Source organism: Girardinichthys multiradiatus, chromosome 1 (assembly GCF_021462225.1).
Source record: "Girardinichthys multiradiatus isolate DD_20200921_A chromosome 1, DD_fGirMul_XY1, whole genome shotgun sequence".
In the NCBI taxonomy this organism is placed as follows: Eukaryota; Metazoa; Chordata; class Actinopteri; order Cyprinodontiformes; family Goodeidae; genus Girardinichthys; species Girardinichthys multiradiatus.
Genome location: NC_061794.1, coordinates 40,616,229 through 40,638,212, shown reverse-complemented (window position 1 = coordinate 40,638,212; position 21,984 = coordinate 40,616,229). Strand labels below are relative to the sequence as shown.

The window sequence follows — 21,984 nt, the reverse complement described above, 5'->3', positions numbered from 1 at the left end:
AACAGATATTTAAAAGGTTCCTGGAAAAAACTGTCCTGGTTGCAAATGCATCTACAGTCATGTTTCCGACTTGCTACCCTTTAACCTTCATCCCCTCAAACTTAATTATTCTGAACTACCTTTTAGTTGCAGTGGAAATGGAATGGGTACAAACAGCCCCAGAAATTTACACTGGTTTCTGGAACACTGACTACAGCTCCTGTTCCCGCTTTCATCTCCTATTATCCTCCCTATTCATTCAACACCAGTAACTTTCATCAATTTGAACCTAAAGAGGAATGCAAACAATTTCATTATTACCTATTTGTTGTACATGTATAATTTTAGAGTTAATGCGAACCTTGCTGTGGAGCGAATGTTATGTGGTGACTCACCATATCTGCTGATGGAGGTTCGGGTTATGCTCGCTGAAGAAGGGATGTTGTATGATGAGGTTTGCTTGGGGACCAAAGCCACCACGCTGCGGTCCGAGACCTGTGTGAGGAGACACATAAAACTTAAAATCTTTGTCCTGAATGCATATCTGCTATTTATTATAGTTAAAAATTATCTGACTTTATGCATTCCAAAGAGATTTCATGGTTTACTCTAACAAAATAACAGCTATATGCAAGTATAGAATATTTTCAACAAATAATTCAAACTATGAAAATGTAACATCAGAAGTAAAAAATCCCCTTGGCAAAATCTCAGAAGGCTTCATGTTGTACTGGTTCTCACTGTTGTTCTGTACCAAAACCCTGTGGCTTGTTTTATAGCAGTGCTGCAGCTGCATGATGGTTGCAACATAACTGTCATTGCCATTCCTTTCAGAAGCCTTAGAGAGATGAGGTACGCTTTGGGACTGTTAAATGATGCAAAGAGAGGGAGGGGATGAAGGAAAAGTAAACGTTGGAAGGAGAAAAGGATGTTGAATGTCTCACCTCTTGTACTTACCTCCCTTACAACAAATGGTTGATGAAATAATATTAATACCAATAAAACAGCTCTGAGTACTACTCAAAGAAGATGAAAGGAGGAGGCTGTAAAAGATGAGAATGACTCTCAGTGTGATCCTTTCCCCCTTTGTGATTTATATTTACAATATGTTCAGCTCCAGTCATCAGTACTCCATGAGCACCCTAGAGCCCTAAAAAATGTTTTTAAAACTAGCGTGAAGAATTTATTTTCATGTGAGATCATTTATCAGTGTAATTAATGAATACTACTGCTGTTAGCGGACCAAAACATCTCTGCTTGAGAGAGGCAAAACGCAGCAAACAGAATTCGCAGTTCTATAGTGAGAACCAAAACAACAAAAAAAGCATGTTGGCTGGCATTTACAGCTTACCCCGAGGAGGGAATTCTGCTTCAGACCCAGCAAAGACAAACTGCTGAGCCTCCAGTGGAGCAATAAACAAAAGGCAAATAAATGCCAGGCTCCTAAAGGCACACCTCAAAGAAACAATAGAATAACAGAAAAAAAAAACATTTCCTGAAAATCTTTCAGCAGGAATATGCTCATTTTCATTTCGGTTTAGAAAAAAATGCACTTCATATTATTCACATTGGAGGAAGTTTATCTTTGCTTTCTTGAGCCAGCCTGTCCCATTCCTCCCTCACTTTGGACGTTGGATTCTTTGTGAAATAATATTCTGCATATATTGTTAGCTTCAGTGAAGTTTCTCCAAGTACAAGTCAAATATCACGTCTCCATTAAGTGAAATAAATGTTCTTTATTCAGATGCATTACATGGACTCTCCCTATTATGCTGGTCATAAATTCAAATCATGTTATTCTAGGCCTAATATCACAAGTTAACGAATAACAGGTATCTTTCTAATCTACATAGCAACAAAATATTTAAAATGACTTGGAAAATGAATAGGACATATTTTGAGAAATTATAATGAATTGAAAATCAGGAAGTGGCTTAATTTTAAGTAACTGTATTTTTGAAATGATGTCGTAAAACCCCTGTAATCAAATTATTCCCCATTATTATGGTAAAGTGCAGTGTTCTGGATTTTGTACCTTTTCTTCTCCTTACTTACTCACCTCTGCTGTTTCTTGTCAGATTTCTGCTCACCTTAACGTAATTTCTATAGCCTCTTCCCCATAGTCTGGTCCGATTGGCTGACAGTGCATAGACCAGCTTTAACACACCATCAGGGTACACGTCCATGAAGTTTTCAGTGCTATTCCTGTAATACATTTTCTCCAGGGAGCATGAAATAGCTTCTCAGTACCCTCCTTTCCTTTAACATCTGCCTCAATCTCTCCATCTCTTTCTTCATGCTTTTTGTGGCTGAAAGAGAAGCCAGTGCAGAGATGGCTCCTTGTGATAGGAGTAAATGATTGAAGGCGTGCACATTCGCCCTTCAGGGATAATCCAGTGTGGGGCTGATAGTGGGCAGGTGTGATAAGGGCTGTGGGCCCTGCCTGTGACAAGACCTTCCATTAGACAGTGGTGAGTCAACCAGACAGCTGAGTGTGGTCATCTTCTACCTTTCTTCCTCCCTCATGCATTCTCTTAGATCATGATGCCTATCATAGAACTCACCCATGCCCAGTAGCTTGGAAATAAACTCTGCATGTGTGCAGCTTCAGTAAAAACTAGGAAAAAAAGCGGAAACCAGTCATCCTAAATAATACTCTAAAGAGTTCAAGAACAGGATTTATTGTATTTTGGACCTAAGGTGGAGTTTGAATAAGGAAAACATTTAATTTTTTGGGAGTGTGTCAACAGCTGCTTTTAGGGTTATGACTCAGAGTGCAGCGACAGTGTCAAATTAACAAAGCATGTCAGTTCTTTTCAGTTCACAGCTTATGAGCATATTTCTCCTTCTAGATAAAGTCTCATATTTTAATCAAACTGAAAACTGTAGCAAGACAGCTACAGCATCAGATCAAGAAACACAGCAATGCACTAGTATCTGCTGTAAGTTGTGCTTTTCAAAAAGGCCAAAATGCCCCGAGAGATGTCTGCAGAGCTGCAAGAGTCATCAGTCTGACCTCCATGTTTCTTTAGCACCAACAAGACAACACTCAAATCACGAGACTAAACACTAGCTAAACAGCAATCACTCTGCCGCTGATAAGCACTAAATTACAGCAAATAACTGGAAATTTAACAAACAAGTAAATCTTGTCCCCACAAAGTGTGTAGGATGGTAAGGAATAGTAAAGTTTTCCCCCTACTAAATACATTTTCTCAAATTAAGATTGGATTTTTCTTAGATTTGTGTAGATTATTAGATTATTCTTCTGCAATATATAAAAAAATGATTTTATGATTTGTTGCTTATTTATCTGGATGACAATTTGTAAAGAGCAGTCTTGTACTTGGAATGACCATTAGAGCTTTAAGTGTTTGTATGGCTGTGTTGGACAGCTAAATAGTCATAACAGAGGTTAACACTGACCTAATGTGATTCAGGTTAGTAACATAATTGATTCATCTAGAACTGAGTATCCTTTGGCACCATGTTTGCTGTTCATGTACCTGCAGCAAGTTGCTTAAAGTGTCTCAATATTCAAGTATTCAATATTCACGACAATATTCAAGTGAAAGAAGAATTACAAAAAAGAGAGGATCACCAAAATATTTTTGCGTTATCAATCAATGAAACAACAAAATTACAATCTTACAATTCTATTTATCTTAGCTCTACTTTTTATTTGAGAATACCCACAGATGTATGAACATGAATTTGTGCATAGTTGAAGACACTTCATTATGCTTCTATCTTTATCCAAGCATGAAATAAATACAGAAACATAGAGAAAGCTGTTGTAGAAAAGGAGTTTGGTCCCCTGACAATGAATACAAAAGTAATGAATACAGTTATGAACTCGTTTTCAGTTTGTGCATTTACGTTTTTCATTTTAGCTCAGTGGAAAGGTGAGCATTTCCATATCCAGGCTATGTAAACCATTATTTCCAATGTAACAGTGTAAACAGCCAATGGCATTTCCTGGGTAGCTGTGAGACCTATGAATTTTAAATGCCTCCGTCTAGACCCTGTGTTTCGGCTACGGGAGAATTAGCAAATACTCAAGGTGATGCTCAGACTCACTCTGAAAATTTCACTAATTCCATTTTTACCTGTTCTTCCATTATTTTCTTCCAGCTTTCTAGCTCACACTTGGGTTTAATGAGATGATCTCCCTTGGTTTTTTTATATGCTGCCACATGTGTTGCCACAGCTGCCAGTTCAGCACCATGGTGTGTGACACAATCAAGCAAGCTCACACAAGGGGGCTATTGCCAACTCATCCAAACAGTAATGATGCAAAAACAACACTCTGTCCAACCCTGATCTCTTCCAGGACCAACTGTCCTGTTCCTTTCTTCCTCCTGCCACTATGTTGCTCTACAGCCTTTCTCTATCTTTTCTGTAGTGATGCAGTGTTGGGCCTTACGGTGGGCTTTGTGAAGGGACCCTCAGATCCATGATCAATAGCAGTCCTGTGATCTGCTATTGAGCAAGGGAATAAGTGAAGTGGCCACATGCGTGTTCTGTAGCAACTCCCTTGGCTAATGATGGCAGACAGACTGCAAGGCAAATAAGTGCGAAAAAACAACAACACAGGACCCCATTATGTGTTGGAAGCAAACACACTGAGCTGCTTCATCAAGGGGAAACACGGCAGAGACCGAGATGAGGTGCTTAAAGAGGAAGAGGATAAAATGAAGGCAATAAAAGAACCGTCAGTGCTCATAGATAGAACACATCCGGGTACTGAGCCCTTGTGTTCAAGCCCCCTTTTGGGGGAAAGTAGACCATCTTGAGTAATTAATGCAATAAAAATGATACAATAGATATGTTTTATTAGGTATAGGGTTCAGATTTAATTGAAGACAAGGCAAAAAAATAATACGAAGTTACTTCAATTCTCTGATTCACAGAATTTTATGGAAAAACTTTGAAGTAATGGGACCAAAGACTGTGAAATCAGCTTAATCTGTTTTTACTGTAGTGGTTAAATAACCACAGCAAGAAGAGTACAGCTTCATATTAGGAAATATATAAAAACCTTAATAAACTGCCAGTTGGTTTCTTATTATTTTTTTTAAGCAATGCACTATTAACTAAAAACAGAAAGCTTTACAGTGAAGTCATTTTACTGTGTTACAAATCAAGCATCCCATAAATGTAAAAAGTAATTTAGAAACATAAAAAAGAAAATAAACAAATAAAAAATATTAATTATAGTAATAATAAATCACCTGTAATTTCAACATTAAAAAACATTTGCATGGGGCTCTTGCCTTGCCGTTGCGATGTGCTGTGTGGTGGGGGTGCTTGGGGCGGGGCTGTGTGTGGGGCTCGCGCTGTGGCTTCGTCGGCTTTTCGGGGATGGAGTGCACTTGTGGGGGTGTGCCCCTGTGCTGTGGGGAGGGGAGACATAGCGTCTGGGTTCAGGGGCATTTGTTGTGGGTGGCCCTGTGGGGAATTCATGTTGAGGTTCATTGGGGGCTCATTGGGTTAGGATCAGAATTCATTAGGGGGTTGGGACTATTTCATCCTGTGGCGGCTCTGGTTTGCGGACTAGTTTGGACCATGTAGACCCCTCTTTTGTACATGGCCCCCTCTCCAGATGAGGATGGGGGTCGTTGGGGTCTGGCGTCAGGGCGGGGAATCAGGGTCTGGGCCAGGGTTGCTCAGGATCAGGCACCAGCCCAGGCTAGCCCAGCCCAGGTTCAGGTGCTGGGGCGGCATGCCTGTCTCCATCCCCGGAGGAAAGGGGACCACCTCCTGGGTCTGGGGGTTGGTTGCCCCTATGGGGTACTGGCACCTGGACCTGGGAGTATAGACTTTGTATGGGGAGTGTGAGTGAGTGTACAACGTCCATTGTTGTTTATCTTTACGTTGGGTGCTTGGGTGTGAGTGTTTTTATGCGTACGCATAAGGGTGGGAATGTGTGACTGTGACTGTGTATGCCTGTTTTTTGTGTCAGGTTGGGTCTTGGACTGCTCCCTCTCCTGGATCAGTTTAGGTCCCCCATCAAATGTGGGGCCTATTTCCTCCCCGCCACACTACCTGCCGATGGTTGGTGTCTCTGCCCGCTGGTGTACTTATAGTTCTCAGTGTCCAGGGCTGGGTGCTTTGGTGTGTGCCAGCTCACTTCCTGTGGCTGCTTGCCGGGGCCTGGACCCCTGGGTTCTGTCGGGCCTCTGCTTGGGGAGTGATATGTCCCGGGGTTTCGGGTCTCTGGGTCTATGGCTGGATCTGCTTGGGCATAGACGGCTGCCAGCTGGGCCTGTGGGCTTGCTACCGCAGCTCCCTGGGGCTTCTGCACCATGGCTGCTGGGTAGTTCCCCTGGTACTTCCCTGTTCTTCTCTGGGGTGGTTGCGGTAGTCCCGGCGATGGTTCTCCTGGGGTTCCTGTGGTCTGAGGGGCCTTTGGATGTCTATGGCTCGGATCTCCTCCATATCTGTCCCAGGTCCAGGGGGGCAGGTCGGTTGGCCCTCACACTCGGTATTGCATATTTTTATGGAGAAACTATGTATACACAAGCGCATTCACACTTAGACCCACAGGTGTTGAGATTCAGGTGTTAACTGATACACAAATGTTCTATATTGAGCCGTATTTATCACTAAATACATCTTGCATTCATAAGTACCGTTTTTGCCCCACCTCTCTCTCTTTTGAGCTTCTTATTTTTTTCCTTTTCGTTTCTGTCTCCGTGTCCGTAACAATTGAAATAATCCAAAACCAGTTTCTAATAAAGTTTCTTTTGTAAATGTCAAGCAGAGCTTTAATGCGTTAGCTGTAATGCTCCACTGGTAAAGGAAATCTGTTGGGCTTTGTCTTGGCACTCAGACAACAATTCTGAGCGCTACTCTGCCGGACATGGTAAAAAAAAAACAATACAAATTGCACGGTGCCACAGTTTGTAGCACTGTTGCCTTGCAGCAAGAAGGTCCTGGGTTTGACTCCCAGCCGGGGGTTTTTCTGCATGGAGTTTTTATGTACTCCCCATGCAAGCGTGGGTTCTTACCAAGTACTCTGGCTTCCTCCCACAGTCCAAAAACATGCCTGTTAGGTTAATTGGTCTCTCTAAATTGCCCTTAGGTGTGAATGGGTGTGTGCATGGTTGTTTGTCCTGTATGTCGGTGTGATGGACTCGCGACTCTGCCTCTCGCCCGTAGACTGCTGGAGATAGGCACCAGCTCCCCAGTGTCCCACTATGGAATAAGCAGTATAGAAGATGAATGAATGAGAAAAATTGTTTGCTTTATGCTTTTATTGCATCTAGCACTGATAAAGGTTTCATTGACTCCCATTTAAATCAGAGCGACATTGAATCTATGTTTGGTCAGAGGTGAAATAGCTAAGGAGAAAAGTGCAAATGAGGTCAAAGTCAATAAAAAGGAAAAGTAAAAGCAGAAAGAAGGGTGAAAAGGGAGGAAAGACAAAAGGGGAAAAGAACTTGCATAGTGCCAAGTCCTGTGTGAAGGACACTATGATGTGTCCCGTCTTCTAATGAGTCCCACATCTGCTAAGTTACTCCTACTGTTCCTGTGGGGCAGGAGTTTACGCCAGCTGCTTCAGTTTTGCCATCTCATGTCTTTTTACTGGCGTCTCCTGGCTGTGCAGCATTGATCTCCTATTCTAACCAAAGCTGCATCTCGGCCACAGCCTTTGCTCCTTCAGCAGGTAGCCTTGAATCAAAGCCTATGCAGTCTTTAGACAGATGGCACCCTTCGGCCAACTAATGAGAGATGGCTGAGCGGGTGCTGAAAAAGATTCATGACCTGTAGATATGGTTGACTTCCCATCTCTTTTGCGAGTTTCTGTCTTTATTCACTTTACTCTTCTTTAACATTTCTCTCTAGCATCTGCCAACCCCCACTTGAGCTTTTCTTCATTCATCTGCCATAAATTCTCCTGAAAAATGCAGACTTCTTCTCATTTTTTGTTTTCCTCCTCTTCAACTCACTTCTCTCATGCCTATTAAACAGGGGGCGGAAGATGAACTCGTGCCCCCAAAGAAGGACAAATTGTTACCGGTGCAGGGCATAAATAGCCAGGGATGGAGTGAGGAAGAGAGGAAAGTTAAGAGACGCCTTGCTCCTGTCGCCTCATTTTTCCAGGGAGGAGGGTGAAATGTCAGCAGTGATGCTGAGAATTCACCTCTTCTGCCACCTGTACAGTAATTGTCCTCTATTCTGTGAATCACTCAGAGTGCACCAGGTATGAGCATGCAAATCAGAGACTGAAAATTGGGCTGCCTTAAAGTCAAGAGCAGGGAATATCAAAGTTTGCTCATTTAGGTGGAATAATTTCCATAATAAAACCCAAAGCAGAAATTGGACAGAAATAAAACTTTTCGATAAAGAAAAAATACTACACTAAAATTATTTAAGTGCTCACCTGGTAGTGCAAAAGTGTGTTGAGTCTTTTCCAATCATTTTCAATCTTAGTGGTGATGTCTTCATCCTGCAGCACCACACGAGCCATTCGACCCTGACGCCACTCTGACAGCAAAAATAGAAACAAGCAGAATTATAACAAGTGCAATGTCAATACTAAGAAGTCAGTTTCTGTGTGGCTCAATCTTGTTGTGCAAAATAATTCTCATACTGTCCAAAAAATGTAGTTAAATATATTTTTCAAGTGTTTTTTACACATGCATTTGTGTTCTGAAAATCATTTTCCAAGGTGAAAATTATTTTTATTCTGATTTTTGTACCTTTTAAAGATACTTCCTGTAAAATGGAACAAACCCCTTGGCAACAAACTCCATGGCTTCTCTGTTTTACACTGTTTGAGTTCTGTGTCATTAAGAGAATGTTGCAACACTTTCCCTCCCTTATTCTCTGGCTCCAGCTGGTGGGGGTACCTGACAACCTTATGTACTTGGACTCACTTCAGCTCACTCACTGAGGACAGATCCTGGCGTCCAATAGGCCATTGCAAGCCTTTGGTTCCCTAAAAAGCTCCCACTGACCAAGGTCTGCTCACTGCTTTACTTTTACAAGCAACACAAGCCTGGAAGGCGTTCCCTCGGTAGCCACACGGCTCCAGCTCCAGTGAACTTTGAAAAGACAGTGACCAGATTGAGGTAAGCATGGCTATCTCTTCAAGGACAAGAAGAAACTTGACTCCTTCAAAGTGTAAGAATTTCCATTACAGTGTACAAAAGACCAACTGTAGACACACACTCGAAATCAAAAGTTTCCAGGTAAATTCTCTTTATAAGCAAACGGAATCTTGACCAGGACATAAGCATCCTCTAGACTGGTTACTAATCCCCATATTAAACATTGCAAAACATTAATGCTAAGCTCGTGGCAAACATGGACTACATTTACAGCTTGAATTTAATATTAAATTCAGTTCCTTGTCGGCAACTGCTTTAGCTCGGCTATCTCAAACTAAATGGTTATAGGTGCAATTCCTTTTCAAAAGCTTTAAGATTATTATAAAAACACAGCAGGATTAAAAAAAATTATGTCCCAAAGCAGGATTACAATAGATTAAAAGTTTCTAAACAGTCAGCTAAAAACAGAACAGAAATATAGTGTTTTTGCATAGTGAGCCTCTCCTGATGTCACAGTGGGATCGCAATGTTTGACAGTAAATGGCTAAACAATGAGGGCTGATACAAAGAAGCTAATTTCAGGGTAATTTGTTTGCTTAGGTTAACATCATACTGGAGCGTAACTCCTACAATAATGTTTCTGAGTCCTGCAGAGGTTAGGCAGTTGTTGGTTTGTTGTAAGAATACATTTTATCCAGTTAAGTACTAGTTTAGAGAAAAACAGCTGAACAAATTGAGACTGTGCCATTTGTCTCATAAAAGGTGGACTATATTTTTTGTAAGATTAATCGATTTCCAATCTTAGTATGATCCAGCTTGTTTAAGGTCTGCCACAGAATATTAGTAAATTTTGAAGTCTTGCCTGATTTCTAAATTTATTTAAGGTGTACAATAATACATATGTCAGCTGATTCACCAGATGGCTCATGTTTAAAAGAAAGTTGAGGGGAATCACAAAAAGACAGAATTTTGTTGAAAAATGTTAAGAGACACAGCTCCACATGCACACAAATGAGAAAATATCTGCAGGATTCCTGTGTCTACTCAGACACGCATTGATATGCATCTTAATTTAACAATCCACAAGAACATTTGAAACACGTATATTTAGGCTGCCTGCACACTTTAATTGGTACAGGTGTCACAAATGCAGCAGTAGACCCATTACTGTGGGGAGAAAAGAAAGATCAGGCGGAGAAGGCAGCTCAAGGAAAATTACTTCCTTTCAAAAGCAAGGTAAAAACATCAAGCAGCATTGGTGGAGGCCAGTGGCTGAGACGTCATTGTGCAGTAATAAAATTATAATAAAGGCAGTCACAGAGAGGCGGATAAGCAATGTGAGCCTCATACTGGGACTGATCATTGATTTCCCCCTAGTTGACTGGGCTTTTAATGCTGTATCTGCAAAATGACCACATGATACCTCTGCTTGACACATTGCCTCGAAGCTATTTAAACTACGCTCAAAGCCGTGTTTTAAAGAAAATATACACCTGCAGACAGTCTCACGCAGATGCAATAACTTTCAAGCAGCATTTCGAGCAGATAGCTGCAGATAGAGCCACAGATGTGTGCGCATTTGAAATAAGAATGGGAGGCCTTATTGTTCTCCACGCTTGTGTGAAGTTAAAAGAATATATGATAAGGAACAGACTGAGGGGAGGCGAGGGATGGACAGCAAAGGATGGCAGTGGCAGACTGAGTGGGACTGGAATTTAGTTTGAGGCGGGTGAGCCAGACGGTTAGCTATTACCTGCGTCGGCCACGTCACAGATGTAAAAACACGCTTAAACAGATGAGGCCAGTTATCTATTTAAATCTTTTGAGCCTTGTTGGCACCACCAGGCGTGGAAAGCAAACCAGTCTGAGAGACACGCTGTCAGTCAGTTTCATCAAAGCAGCACACCAAGGCTGTCTGGGCTGCTGGAGCACAGCTTTATCATGCTGATGCACTGATAATCTGCATACCATGCTCGGGTGTTCTCTAACTAATGCATGAATCTGTAGGTGTGAAGGACTCTACACCTGTTAGCTGCATCTGTGTGTCTTTAAGTTGTGTGTTCAGTGCATGAGTGTGCTTAATTCTGTACCTAGGTCCATGTCGACAGCCCGCGGCCGTTGAGAGTAGGGCATGTTCTTGTACACAGCATCAAGGATCTTCTCCTTCACTTGTGTGATTGTGTCGCAGTTCAATACCTTCACAGGAATCTCTGGACTGTTTTCGTTGTCTGGGTTTACACAGTTTAGGATCTGGATTAGAAAGACGGGCAGAACAGAAAGGGAGAGAGAGTGAAACATCAAAGAGGGAAAAAAGCTGGAGCTGACTGGATGCGGGTCCAGCTTGAGGCTTTTCCCTCATTAGAATCTCCTTGGAGCATAGCAGGAGCTTTGAGAAACAATTTCCGCTCTTACTGGCATTCCAGAATCTAATTTCACACCTTCGGCGGGACACCAATTTCCAGCACTGCCGGGGCATTAGCACGTAATGAGCCAAATTCCCAGTCAGAGCAATCAGAGCATTGTCATGTCACATGCTGGTTGTGTGAGAGCTTTCCCTTTTCTATCAGTTTATTTTAGTAAGTGAGGAGAGGTTTGTTTGGTTTGTTTCAGTCTTTGCCCACCTACCCTGATGTTTGACCAACAAGACATCCTGCGGAACGAATGCTTGATTTTCTTCCCACACTAGAGCAGTGAAACACAGCTAAGTTGCTCAACAAAAGGCATTAATGCCCCCTAAACCTTTTCACACGTTAAAACCACAAATATTAATGTATCCTATTTAGTGTATCTTATTAGGATTTTATGTGATAGACCAACTGAATGAAACTTTTTGCCAATTCTTCTTTGCCAAATACCCTAAGCTTAGTCACAATGGATGGAAAGTGTCAGTGAACATACATTTTCAAGTCATGCCAAAGAGTCTCAATTGGATTTATGTCTGGAGTTTGACTAGACCATTCTATACTAGGATCATTAAAAGGTGAATCCAAAATCTCCATAGCCTCTAATAGCTTTTGTGCATGAAGGCAAAAAAAAACAACTTCTAATTTGGTCCCATCTGGCCAAGGCACTTTCTCTATTTTCAAAAGAAGGAGTAAACAGTGCTTTATAAGATGCTTAGTTTAAGGTAAGTTTAAGATATAGTTTTACGGCCTAACTCTGCTTCAAATCTCTCCACAACTTCATCCTTGACCTGTCTGTTATATTCTTTGGTCTTTACAATGCTCTTTGTTCCCAGGTATTCTCTAACAAACGCCTCAGGACCTGAAAGAACATCTGCATTTATACTAGGATTAAATTACATGCAGGTGGACTTCATTTGCCAATTAGGCAACCTTTGAAAGTGATTGACTGCACCAAACTTTATTTAGAGATATTACGGTAAATGGGGCTAAAGACAAATGCATGGGAAACTTTTCTCACATCTATTTGTAAAACAATGTCAAAACCATGCATAGTTTTTTTTAATCAGCTTTTCAATTATGCGGCACTTTGTGTCAGTCTGTGACTTAAAATCTAAATAAACTACGTTAAAGTTTGTGGTTGTAACATGACAAAAAGACTTAAGTTATATTTATACTTCCGCATCATCTTAAAAATGGAAAATGTGAAATAAATAAAATACCCTTAGGCATTATTCTATGGTCCACTATTTAAAACAAAAGAAGCACCTGTGTCTGTATATGTCAGCTTGGCAGCACCATGCTTGTGCATGTCTGCAAGCCTTTGTGCAAACTTCTGCTGTATCTGCTGGTGTGTGACGTACCAGGGTTTTGTACTCGATCTGCTGGCGGATGAGCTTGTCTTCGCTCAGGGAGTATCGGGCCTCTCCGGTGATGGCGTCGATGGGCCCCTTTTCCATCTGCTGCTTGATGGCGCAGTACAGCATGAACAGCGGCTCCCCTGCACACTCCTGTGAACACAAACACGCACACCCAGACAGACAAACCAACAGGTTCACACATGACGGAGCACCACAGCATGAAAAAAAAAAAATGAAACCTCACCAGACTGAAAACACAAACTGCATAATCACATGTTTAATCTGGAGGCTTTATTAAAAAGATACAAAGAATGGATTTGTATGTGCATATATAAACACCCCCGCACATTTGTTGGTGCACTAACCTTGAGAAATTTGTGAAGGAGGAAGGCGAACCAGTTTGTGAGCATCTTCTCAGCAACCGACTCTGTTCTGAAATTACATAAAACAGGATCAAATCAAAATGTTATTTTTATCTCTCTCTTGATAGGCCAAAACTTTCAGAAAACAACAGAACTCCATAATTCATGAGTTTGTAAGAAAAACCTAAGGGAGATCTCTCTGACATCTTGGCTATGGAACAGCCCATCTTTGGATTCACTTGTATACTGCCTACAACCCCGTGGTCACAGTGACTGAGCAGAGCAGAGCAAACAGGGGGCATCTGTGCACGCGTGTGTGTGTGTGAGATGGAGCAGGCACGCGTACAGTTGATTATTCATGTGCAGTTCAACACAGCGGGACATCAACAGCTGTGACAAGCCTCAGCTGTTGAGAGAGACGAGAGCTGTCACAGCCAGGTAACGCCTGATCGCAGCCAAAACGATCTCTTTTCCTCTCATTTCCTCCCTTCCTACTCCCCACCTCTGCTGCCCTTCCCAGTCAATCACACATGAAGCTACAGCCTGCTGCTGGGCTTGATTGGGCATGAAAAAAAAACACACAAAAGTGCAATGACCCTCGACTATTTCTACCACACAGCACGCAAGAAAACTCTGTACCTCTTGACGATTTTTGCTCATATTTTGCTCTAAATGCCAAACAAAAATCTCTACCTCTGCCTCATTAGCAGCATCATGAATCACTAGAGAACCGGAGTTAGATAAAAAAAAAAAAACTATTAATGAGCAAGAAGCTTAGATGAAAGGGTTTGTTATATTCACACAAAGTAGATTAAGTGAATAGCAAAAACAAGCCGTTGACTCATCTTGTAAAAGGCTTTATGTTCTGGGATATATCTGAATGGACAATTAATAACTTCCAATAATGCCTTTTCCTGATGTTGTTGGAAATCATCATGAGGTTCAAAAAGATGCACAAATATGATCTTGGAGTGAAGCAGGAGTCCAGGTGTGGTCTAGGGGGATAGTGTCTATTTTTCTAAACTAAAAGAAAATCAGAACATGGGGAACCATTTAGTGTTCCACCTGGAGGAACTGACATAATAGATTTATAATTGCATCATAGCCTCATAATTAAAACCAAATCATGGAGTGCCTAAAGATCCCCACACATAATGTGGTCAGAATCAAAATACGTTAATAAAAGCATCATCATTAACATGGGTCACATTTAAAGTACTAATATACCACAAACAAATCTTTATATAAGTATACAGACGTTAGAGATACGATGGTTTCTTTTAAGCTGTTGCCAGATAACTTCCAGTTTGATGTTATAACTCAGAATAATTATCTTGGTGCTTCTTTGAGGTAGTTTGGATAAGATAAATGTGAAAAAAATTTGATAAATCTACAACAAGAGTCATCACATCCACACACCAGTTACTGGTTTTATAACCATAGATCACGGCAGTTGTATAAATATATCACTGTACATTAAAAGCAGTATGCTTGTAAAGTACCTAGCTTTAAAGTATACTAGCTGCCTATTAAAAAAAGTAAAAAATGCCACAGAATTTTAAATGACCAATCACAAAGAGGATGTGGAAAAGTGTTTTGCTTTCAGTAAAGGAACTTTCCTTTTCTGGAGTGAAATTCGTCTGGGCAGAGTAAGTAAGGGGCCTGAGAGAAACTGAAGGCTCACGTTAGAACAGTGAGTCACCAACTCTGAAATTTGTTAAAAACAGCCACACTACAGAATCTGAAAAAAAAAAAACAATACACAGAAAATGTATTTAGTAAGACACATAAAATGTTTACGTTTTGTCACAACACAGATAGATTTTCTTTGTATGAAGAAAATTATGTCTAAGCTAAAAGACATCCTGAAAGAGCAGATTCCATGAGCATACAAGCAAAAATAAATGTTATCTAACAAATAGTATGCTGTTTTAGATTTATCTGCATGTGGTCCACACCAAAATTACTGCTATTTCTTCTCCTTGCTTGAATGCAACTAATACATTCAAAAATCCCAAGTTAACAAGCCTTGATAAAGTGTATCAGTAAGTGTACTGCTATGTTTGGGACCGTGACGGCTTGTGATTGCCACCTAGTTGAAAGTGATCCCTGCCACAAAGCAGTGTATGTGAAATTTCAGTGAAAATGCATTAAAAACGTCCCCTTTATGCAGCAGTAAATTACTGTGATCCCTATGGTGGATAAGACGGAGGACCTGACACTGACCTGCGGATTACCATGAATCGAAGCAGCCAGGTATTAAAGGCAAGTAAGAAGCCTTCTGTATCCTCAACAATGCAAGGGGATGATTATACCTGAACCGAGATTACTACTATTATTGGAGGTAATTGTGTTAAGTCATGTTTAAGGTCTATAAGCAGGAGTCTAGAGCTGAAGCAAAAGCACCAGAAGGATTGTCTAAGTCATGGAGGTCACAGCAGCTAACAATTTAGTCACTGAGACAAGGAAGAGTGTCAGTCATTTTCTGTTTCTCATTAAAACAGGGAAGATTGAGGATATTCATCTTTTTCAATTGGAAATGTGTTTTTTTACCACTTAGCTGCAGGAGTGTTAAGCTGAGGTTAGATTTTATTCTGAATGATGTGTGGGTGTCTAAGCTTTGATGATGCCTCCCAGAGCTTTTCCCTTGTGAACGTGTTTGCTGGCCAGTCTATTGGCAGCTCACTAAGAGATGGACTGGATGACAGCCCAGTAAGTGTGATTTTTCAGCAGGGGGTATGCTAGGGTTTGCTGGAGGTGGTTTAGATAAGTTCATCCAGGTGGCATGACGGGAAAGACATGCAGCACAGGTCTATCATTCTTAACAAAATAGATGGTTTTAATAAAAAATGATTGGTTTCTTTGCAGGGACCTGTTTTTAAGAGCAGTTTTGATGTGTGATTGTAATTATTGTCCTGTTTTGTGTGTTCCAAAATCTTTGACCTGTGGACAAATCAGCCTGTATATTTTGGCTAAAATGTATACATACAGGTCCTTCTCAAAATATTACCATATTGTGATAAAGTTAATTATTTTCCATAATGTCATGATGAAAATTTAACATTCATATATTTTAGATTCATTGCACACTAACTGAAATATTTCAGGTCTTTTATTGTCTTAATACGGATGATTTTGGCATACAGCTCATGAAAACCCAAAATTCGTATCTCACAAAATTAGCATATCATTAAAAGGGTCTCTAAACGAGCTATGAACCTAATCATCTGAATCAACGAGTTAACTCTAAACACCTGCAAAAGATTCCTGAGGCCTTTAAAACTCCCAGCCTGGTTCATCACTCAAAACCCCAATCATGGGTAAGACTGCCGACCTGACTGGTATCCAGAAGGCCACTATTGACACCCTCAAGCAAGAGGGTAAGACACAGAAAGACATTTCTGAACGAATAGGCTGTTCCCAGAGAGCTGTATCAAGGCACCTCAGTGGGAAGTCTGTGGGATGGAAAAAGTGTGGCAGAAAACGCTGCACAACGAGAAGAGGTGACCGGACCCTGAGGAAGATTGTGGAGAAGGGCCGATTCCAGACCTTGGGGGACCTGCGGAAGCAGTGGACTGAGTCTGGAGTAGAAACATCCAGAGCCACCGTGCACAGGCGTGTGCAGGAAATGGGCTACAGGTGCCGCATTCCCCAGGTCAAGCCACTTTTGAACCAGAAATAGCGGCAGAAGCGCCTGACCTGGGCTACAGAGAAGCAGCACTGGACTGTTGCTCAGTGGTCCAAAGTACTTTTTTCGGATGAAAGCAAATTCTGCATGTCATTCGGAAATCAAGGTGCCAGAGTCTGGAGGAAGACTGGGGAGAAGGAAATGCCAAAATGCTAGAAGTCCAGTGTCAAGTACCCACAGTCAGTGATGGTCTGGGGTGCCGTGTCAGCTGCTGGTGTTGGTCCACTGTGTTTTATCAAGGGCAGGGTCAATGCAGCTAGCTATCAGGAGATTTTGGAGCACTTCATGCTTCCATCTGCTGAAAAGCTTTCATTTTTCAGCACGACCTGGCACCTGCTCACAGTGCCAAAACCACTGGTGAATGGTTTACTGACCATGGTATCACTGTGCTCAATTGGCCTGCCAACTCTCCTGACCTGAACCCCATAGAGAATCTGTGGGATATTGTGCAGAGAACGTTGAGAGACTCAAGACCCAACACTCTGGATGAGCTAAAGGCCGCTATCGAAGCATCCTGGGCCTCCATAAGACCTCAGCAGTGCCACAGGCTGATTGCCTCCATGCCACGCCACATTGAAGCAGTCATTTCTGCAAAAGGATTCCCGACCAAGTATTGAGTGCATTAATGTACATGATTATTTGAAGGTTGACGTTTTTTGTATTAAAAACACTTTTCTTTTATTGGTCGGATGAAATATGCTAATTTTGTGAGATAGGAATTTTGGGTTTTCATGAGCTGTATGCCAAAATCATCCGTATTAAGACAATAAAAGACCTGAAATATTTCAGTTAGTGTGCAATGAATCTAAAATATATGAGTGTTCAATTTTCATCATGACATTATGGAAAATAATGAACTTTATCACAATATGCTAATATTTTGAGAAGGACCTGTACTAGGTTAAAAGGTCCTTAGGAAGTTTAAGAGAAACCACACAGTCTTGTTGTAGCATATTTGTGGCTGGATATTTGACCACTCTACTTGGAAGAATAGTTGATTTCCTGACACAGTCAGGAATAGTTGATTTCCTGACATATTACAAAAGCCTGTATGTATATTCTTCCCCTCCTTGAACTGCCACCTTAATGTGGTGGAGGGGTTTGAGTGCTCAAATGATCCTAGAGGCTATGTTGTTTGGGGCTTAAATGTCCCCGGTAGGGTCTACCATGGCAAACAGGCTCTGGGTGTCAGGTCAGACAAAGAGCAGTTCAAGACACCCTCATGAAGACCAAAAAATTGCCCAGTATGGCAGAGCCGGGGTCCCACCCAGGAGCCAGGCCTGGGGTCAGGACTCGTTGGAAAGCGCCTGGTGGCCGGGTTGCTCCTCGGAGGACCCGGCCGGGCCAAGCCTGAATGAGAGATGTGAGGCCATACTACTTGAGGTGGTGGGTCCCAGTGGGCCATGAGGGACCGCTACAAAGAGGATCGGGCAGCGGACGAAGGTGGAGACCTCGGCGGCCCAATCTTCTGATGCTTAGGCTGGCTCTAGGTATGTGGAATGTCACCTCGCTGGGGGCGAAGGAGCCTGAGCGTGTGCGGGAGGTTGAGAGATATCGACTAGAAATAGTCGGGCTCACCTCCATGCACAATGTGGGCTCTGGAACCCATCTCCTCAAGAGGAGCTGGACTGGCCCACAGGGAGAGGTGGTGGGCTGGGTTTACTTGTTGCCCCCAACTTAGCCGTCTCGTGTTGGAGTATACCCCAGTGGATGAGAGGGTCGCATCTCTGCGCCTTCGGGTTGGGGAAAGGTCTCTGACTGTTTTTCAGCCTACGGGCCAAGTCGTAGCGCGAAGTACCCGGCCTTCTTGGCGATCATGTTGGGGGTGCTGCATAGTGCCCCTCCTGGGGACTCTGTTATTCTGCTTGGGGGACTTCAACGCCCACGTGGGAAAGGACAGTGACACCTGGAGAGGCGTGATTGGGAGGAATGGCCTCCCCAGTCTGAATCCGAGTGGTGTTTCATTATTAGACTTCTGTGCTAGTCATGGATTGTCCATAATGAACACCATCTTCAAGCATATAGGTGTTCATCCGTGCACTTGGCACCAGGACACCCTAAGCAGGAGGTCGATGATCAACTTTGTTGTTGTGTCTTCAGACCTTCAGCTGCATGTTTTGGACACTCGGGTGAAGAGAGGGGCTGACTGTCCACCGATCCCCACCTGGTAGTGAGTTCGATCTGCTGGAAGAGGAGAAAGCTGGACAGACTCGGCAGGCCAAAGCGCATAGTGATGGTCTGCTGGGAACGTTTGGCAGAGCCCTTGGCCAGGGATGTATTCAACTCCCACCTCCGGGGGAGCTTTGACCAGATTCCGGGGGAGGTTGGAGATATAGAGTCCGAGTGGACCATGTTCTCCGCATCTATTATTGATGGTGCCACCTGTAGCTGTGGCCGTAAGGCCTGCAATGCCAAAGAAGGAGTCCCATCAGCTGTGGTTGGCTTGTGTTACTCCCGAGGCAGCTGACAGGTACCGTGAGGCCAAGCGTGCCGCGGCCCGGGCTGTGGCAGAAGCAAAATCTCGGGCCTGGGAGGAGTTTGGTGAGGCCATCAACTACCGGTTGGCCTCGAAGCGATTCTGGCAAACCGTCTGGCGCCTCAGGAGGGGGAAGCAGTGCTTTGCCAGCACTGTTTACAGTGGAGGTGGAGAGCTGCTGACATCGACTGGGGACATTATCGTGCGGTGGAAGAAGTACTTCGAGGAACACCTCAGTCATGCTGTCAAGCATTCCCTGATGGAAGCAGAGGCTGGGGACACGGGGATGGACTCTTTCATCACCCAGGCTGAAGGCACCGAGGTGGTTAAAAAGTTCCATGGGGGCAGGGTTTCGGTGTGGATGAGATCCGCCCACAATACCTCAACTCTCTGGATGTTGTGGGGCTGTCATGGTGGACACGTCTCTTCAACATTGCGTGGTGGTCTGGGACAGTGCCTCTGGACTGGCAGACAGGAGTGGTGATCCCCCTTCATAAGAAGGGTGACCAGAGGGTGTGTTCCAACTATAGGGGGATCATACTCCTCAGACTAAGGCCTATGCCAGGGTCTTGGAGAGGAGAATACGGCCAATAGTCGAACCTAGGCGTCAGGAGGAGCAGTGTGGTTTTCGTCCCAGCCGTGGAACACTGGACCAGCTCTACACCCTCTGCAGGGTCCTTGGGGGTTCAGGGGAGTTTACCCAACCGGTCCACATGTGTTTTGTGGCACGGAGAAGGTATTCAACTGTGTTTCTCATGGGGAGTATGGAGTCGGAGACCCTTTATTAGGGGCCATCCGGTCTCTGTACAAGCATAGCAGGAGTTTGGTCCGCATTGCCGGCACTAAGTCAGACCTGTTCCCAGTGCATGTTGGACTCTGATAGGGCTGCCCTCTGTCACCGGTCCTGTTTATAACTTTTATGGACAGGATTTCTAGGCACAACCAAGGGCCGGAGGGGATCTGGTTTCGGGACCAGTGGATTTCGTCTCTTCTTTTTGCAGATGATGTTGTCCTGCTGGCCCCCTATAGCCATGACGTAGAGCATGCACTGGGGTGGCTCCTCCACATCGAGTGGAGCCAGTTGAGGTGGCTTGGGCATCTTTACCGGATGCCTCCTGGACCAGTAGGGGACCCTGGGGACGGCCCAGGGCACGCTGGAGGGACTATGTCTCTCGGCTGGCCTGGGAACGCCTTGAGCTACTGGAGCAGCTGGAGGAGGTGTCTTGGGGGAGGGATGTCTGGGTGTCTCTACTGAGTCTGCTGCCCCCACGACCCGGTCTCAGATGAAGCAGAAGACAACGAGTACGAGTAGAGTACTGTATACTAATTTATAAACACATAGGTGAGGGCATTTGGGAGCAGACAATAAGGCCAGAATGCTGCACAATATTGTGCTGGACAGTAAAACATCTCAGTTTGAAAACATCTGAAGGAGCCATTAGTGCCTTGGGTTGTGTTTTCATGCTGAACACGCCTTAATTTATTGTAAATGTTTCTGGACAATGCCCCAAATCCCTCTGTAATCGCCATCCTTCTTCAGGAAGGCTTTACCTCCCACCCCTCACTGCTATGCTTACTGTGGTGCCCCCTCCCATTCCTGCTTTTACGAGACTTGCGTCTGTTAGAAGTTAATGGAACCTATTAAGCATTTTAATAAGCTCAGCAAGTCTCAAAGAAGGAAGTCAAATAAAGCCTTTTGTACGGGGCTGTGCTGACTCCCTATTAATATCTCTTCTCTTGAATGTCGGCAGGGAGAAGCACTTTGTTCTCCTCCTCCTCCTCCTCTCTGTTAATTGAGTTTCATTAATGAACATCAGGATTTCATTATGCCACAAAGTGTTAAAAAGCAGGCAACATCTCTGATTTCCAAATGGTTGTGAGGGTGCATGGGCGGATATTTTAGCAGTCACTGAAATGTCTCTTAATGAAACTAATGCTAAACACAATACACATGCTCTGAATAATGCTGTACACCCCAGCTCAGCATGGGCGGAAATCTCATTATAGAAATGCTGAGAAGAAAAATACGACAAGATTGAAGAGTCTCAAGGTGATAGACAAAATGTTCTGTTGTTCCATTTAAAGAACGTGATCAGCAAGTGAGGAGTGGCAAAAGTTAAGACGATAGAGATAATGGAGAATAAATCTTAATAGAAAAAGGACGTGACAATTTTGGTATGTTTTTTCAACTTCAAATAATAAAGTGATAAGCAAAAAGAAAAGCCAGGACAAAAGGCATGAGTGAAATGAGGATAATGATATGTATAGGCAAGGAAAAGACAATTTTCAATATTATATAAAATCCAAACATCATAAGGTGCCAAGTGCTGCATCAATTCACTTTAATGCAGCCAAGTGTGAGAAAATCAATCAAAAGGGTTAGATGCTTCTTTCAAAAAGCTTTTAGAAAGATGCTAGGGTTTATAAACTGAAATCTATTTTCATCACTCTAGCCTTTAAAAATCTTAAAATATCAAAAGAAACTTCATGGCGTTTCCTTGAAAAAAGGAAGGTAGGAATGATGTTATTAAAGGGACTTAATGGACTGGAGGTATCATCTCACTGCTGGCCTGATATGTTGTGCCAAGATGGAACCAAGCCCTCAACTGAGTATAATGGGCAAAAGAGAAAGCACATAAGAAGTCATGCATTCCTCT

General features: G+C 43.0%; 1 protein-coding gene across 1 annotated transcript in view; it reads right to left on the bottom strand.

Moving 5' to 3' along the window:
* Positions 1-21,984, bottom strand: part of plxna2 (plexin A2) — a 277,277-nt gene that overhangs the window by 14,413 nt on the left and 240,880 nt on the right. Inside the window, exons 23-27 of the mRNA XM_047362018.1 lie at positions 13,167-13,233; positions 12,805-12,951; positions 11,129-11,288; positions 8,369-8,472; positions 375-474 (exon numbers count right to left, since the gene is read on the bottom strand). Coding sequence (XP_047217974.1) covers positions 375-474; positions 8,369-8,472; positions 11,129-11,288; positions 12,805-12,951; positions 13,167-13,233 — 578 coding nt within the window. The remainder of the gene's footprint in view (positions 1-374; positions 475-8,368; positions 8,473-11,128; positions 11,289-12,804; positions 12,952-13,166; positions 13,234-21,984) is intronic.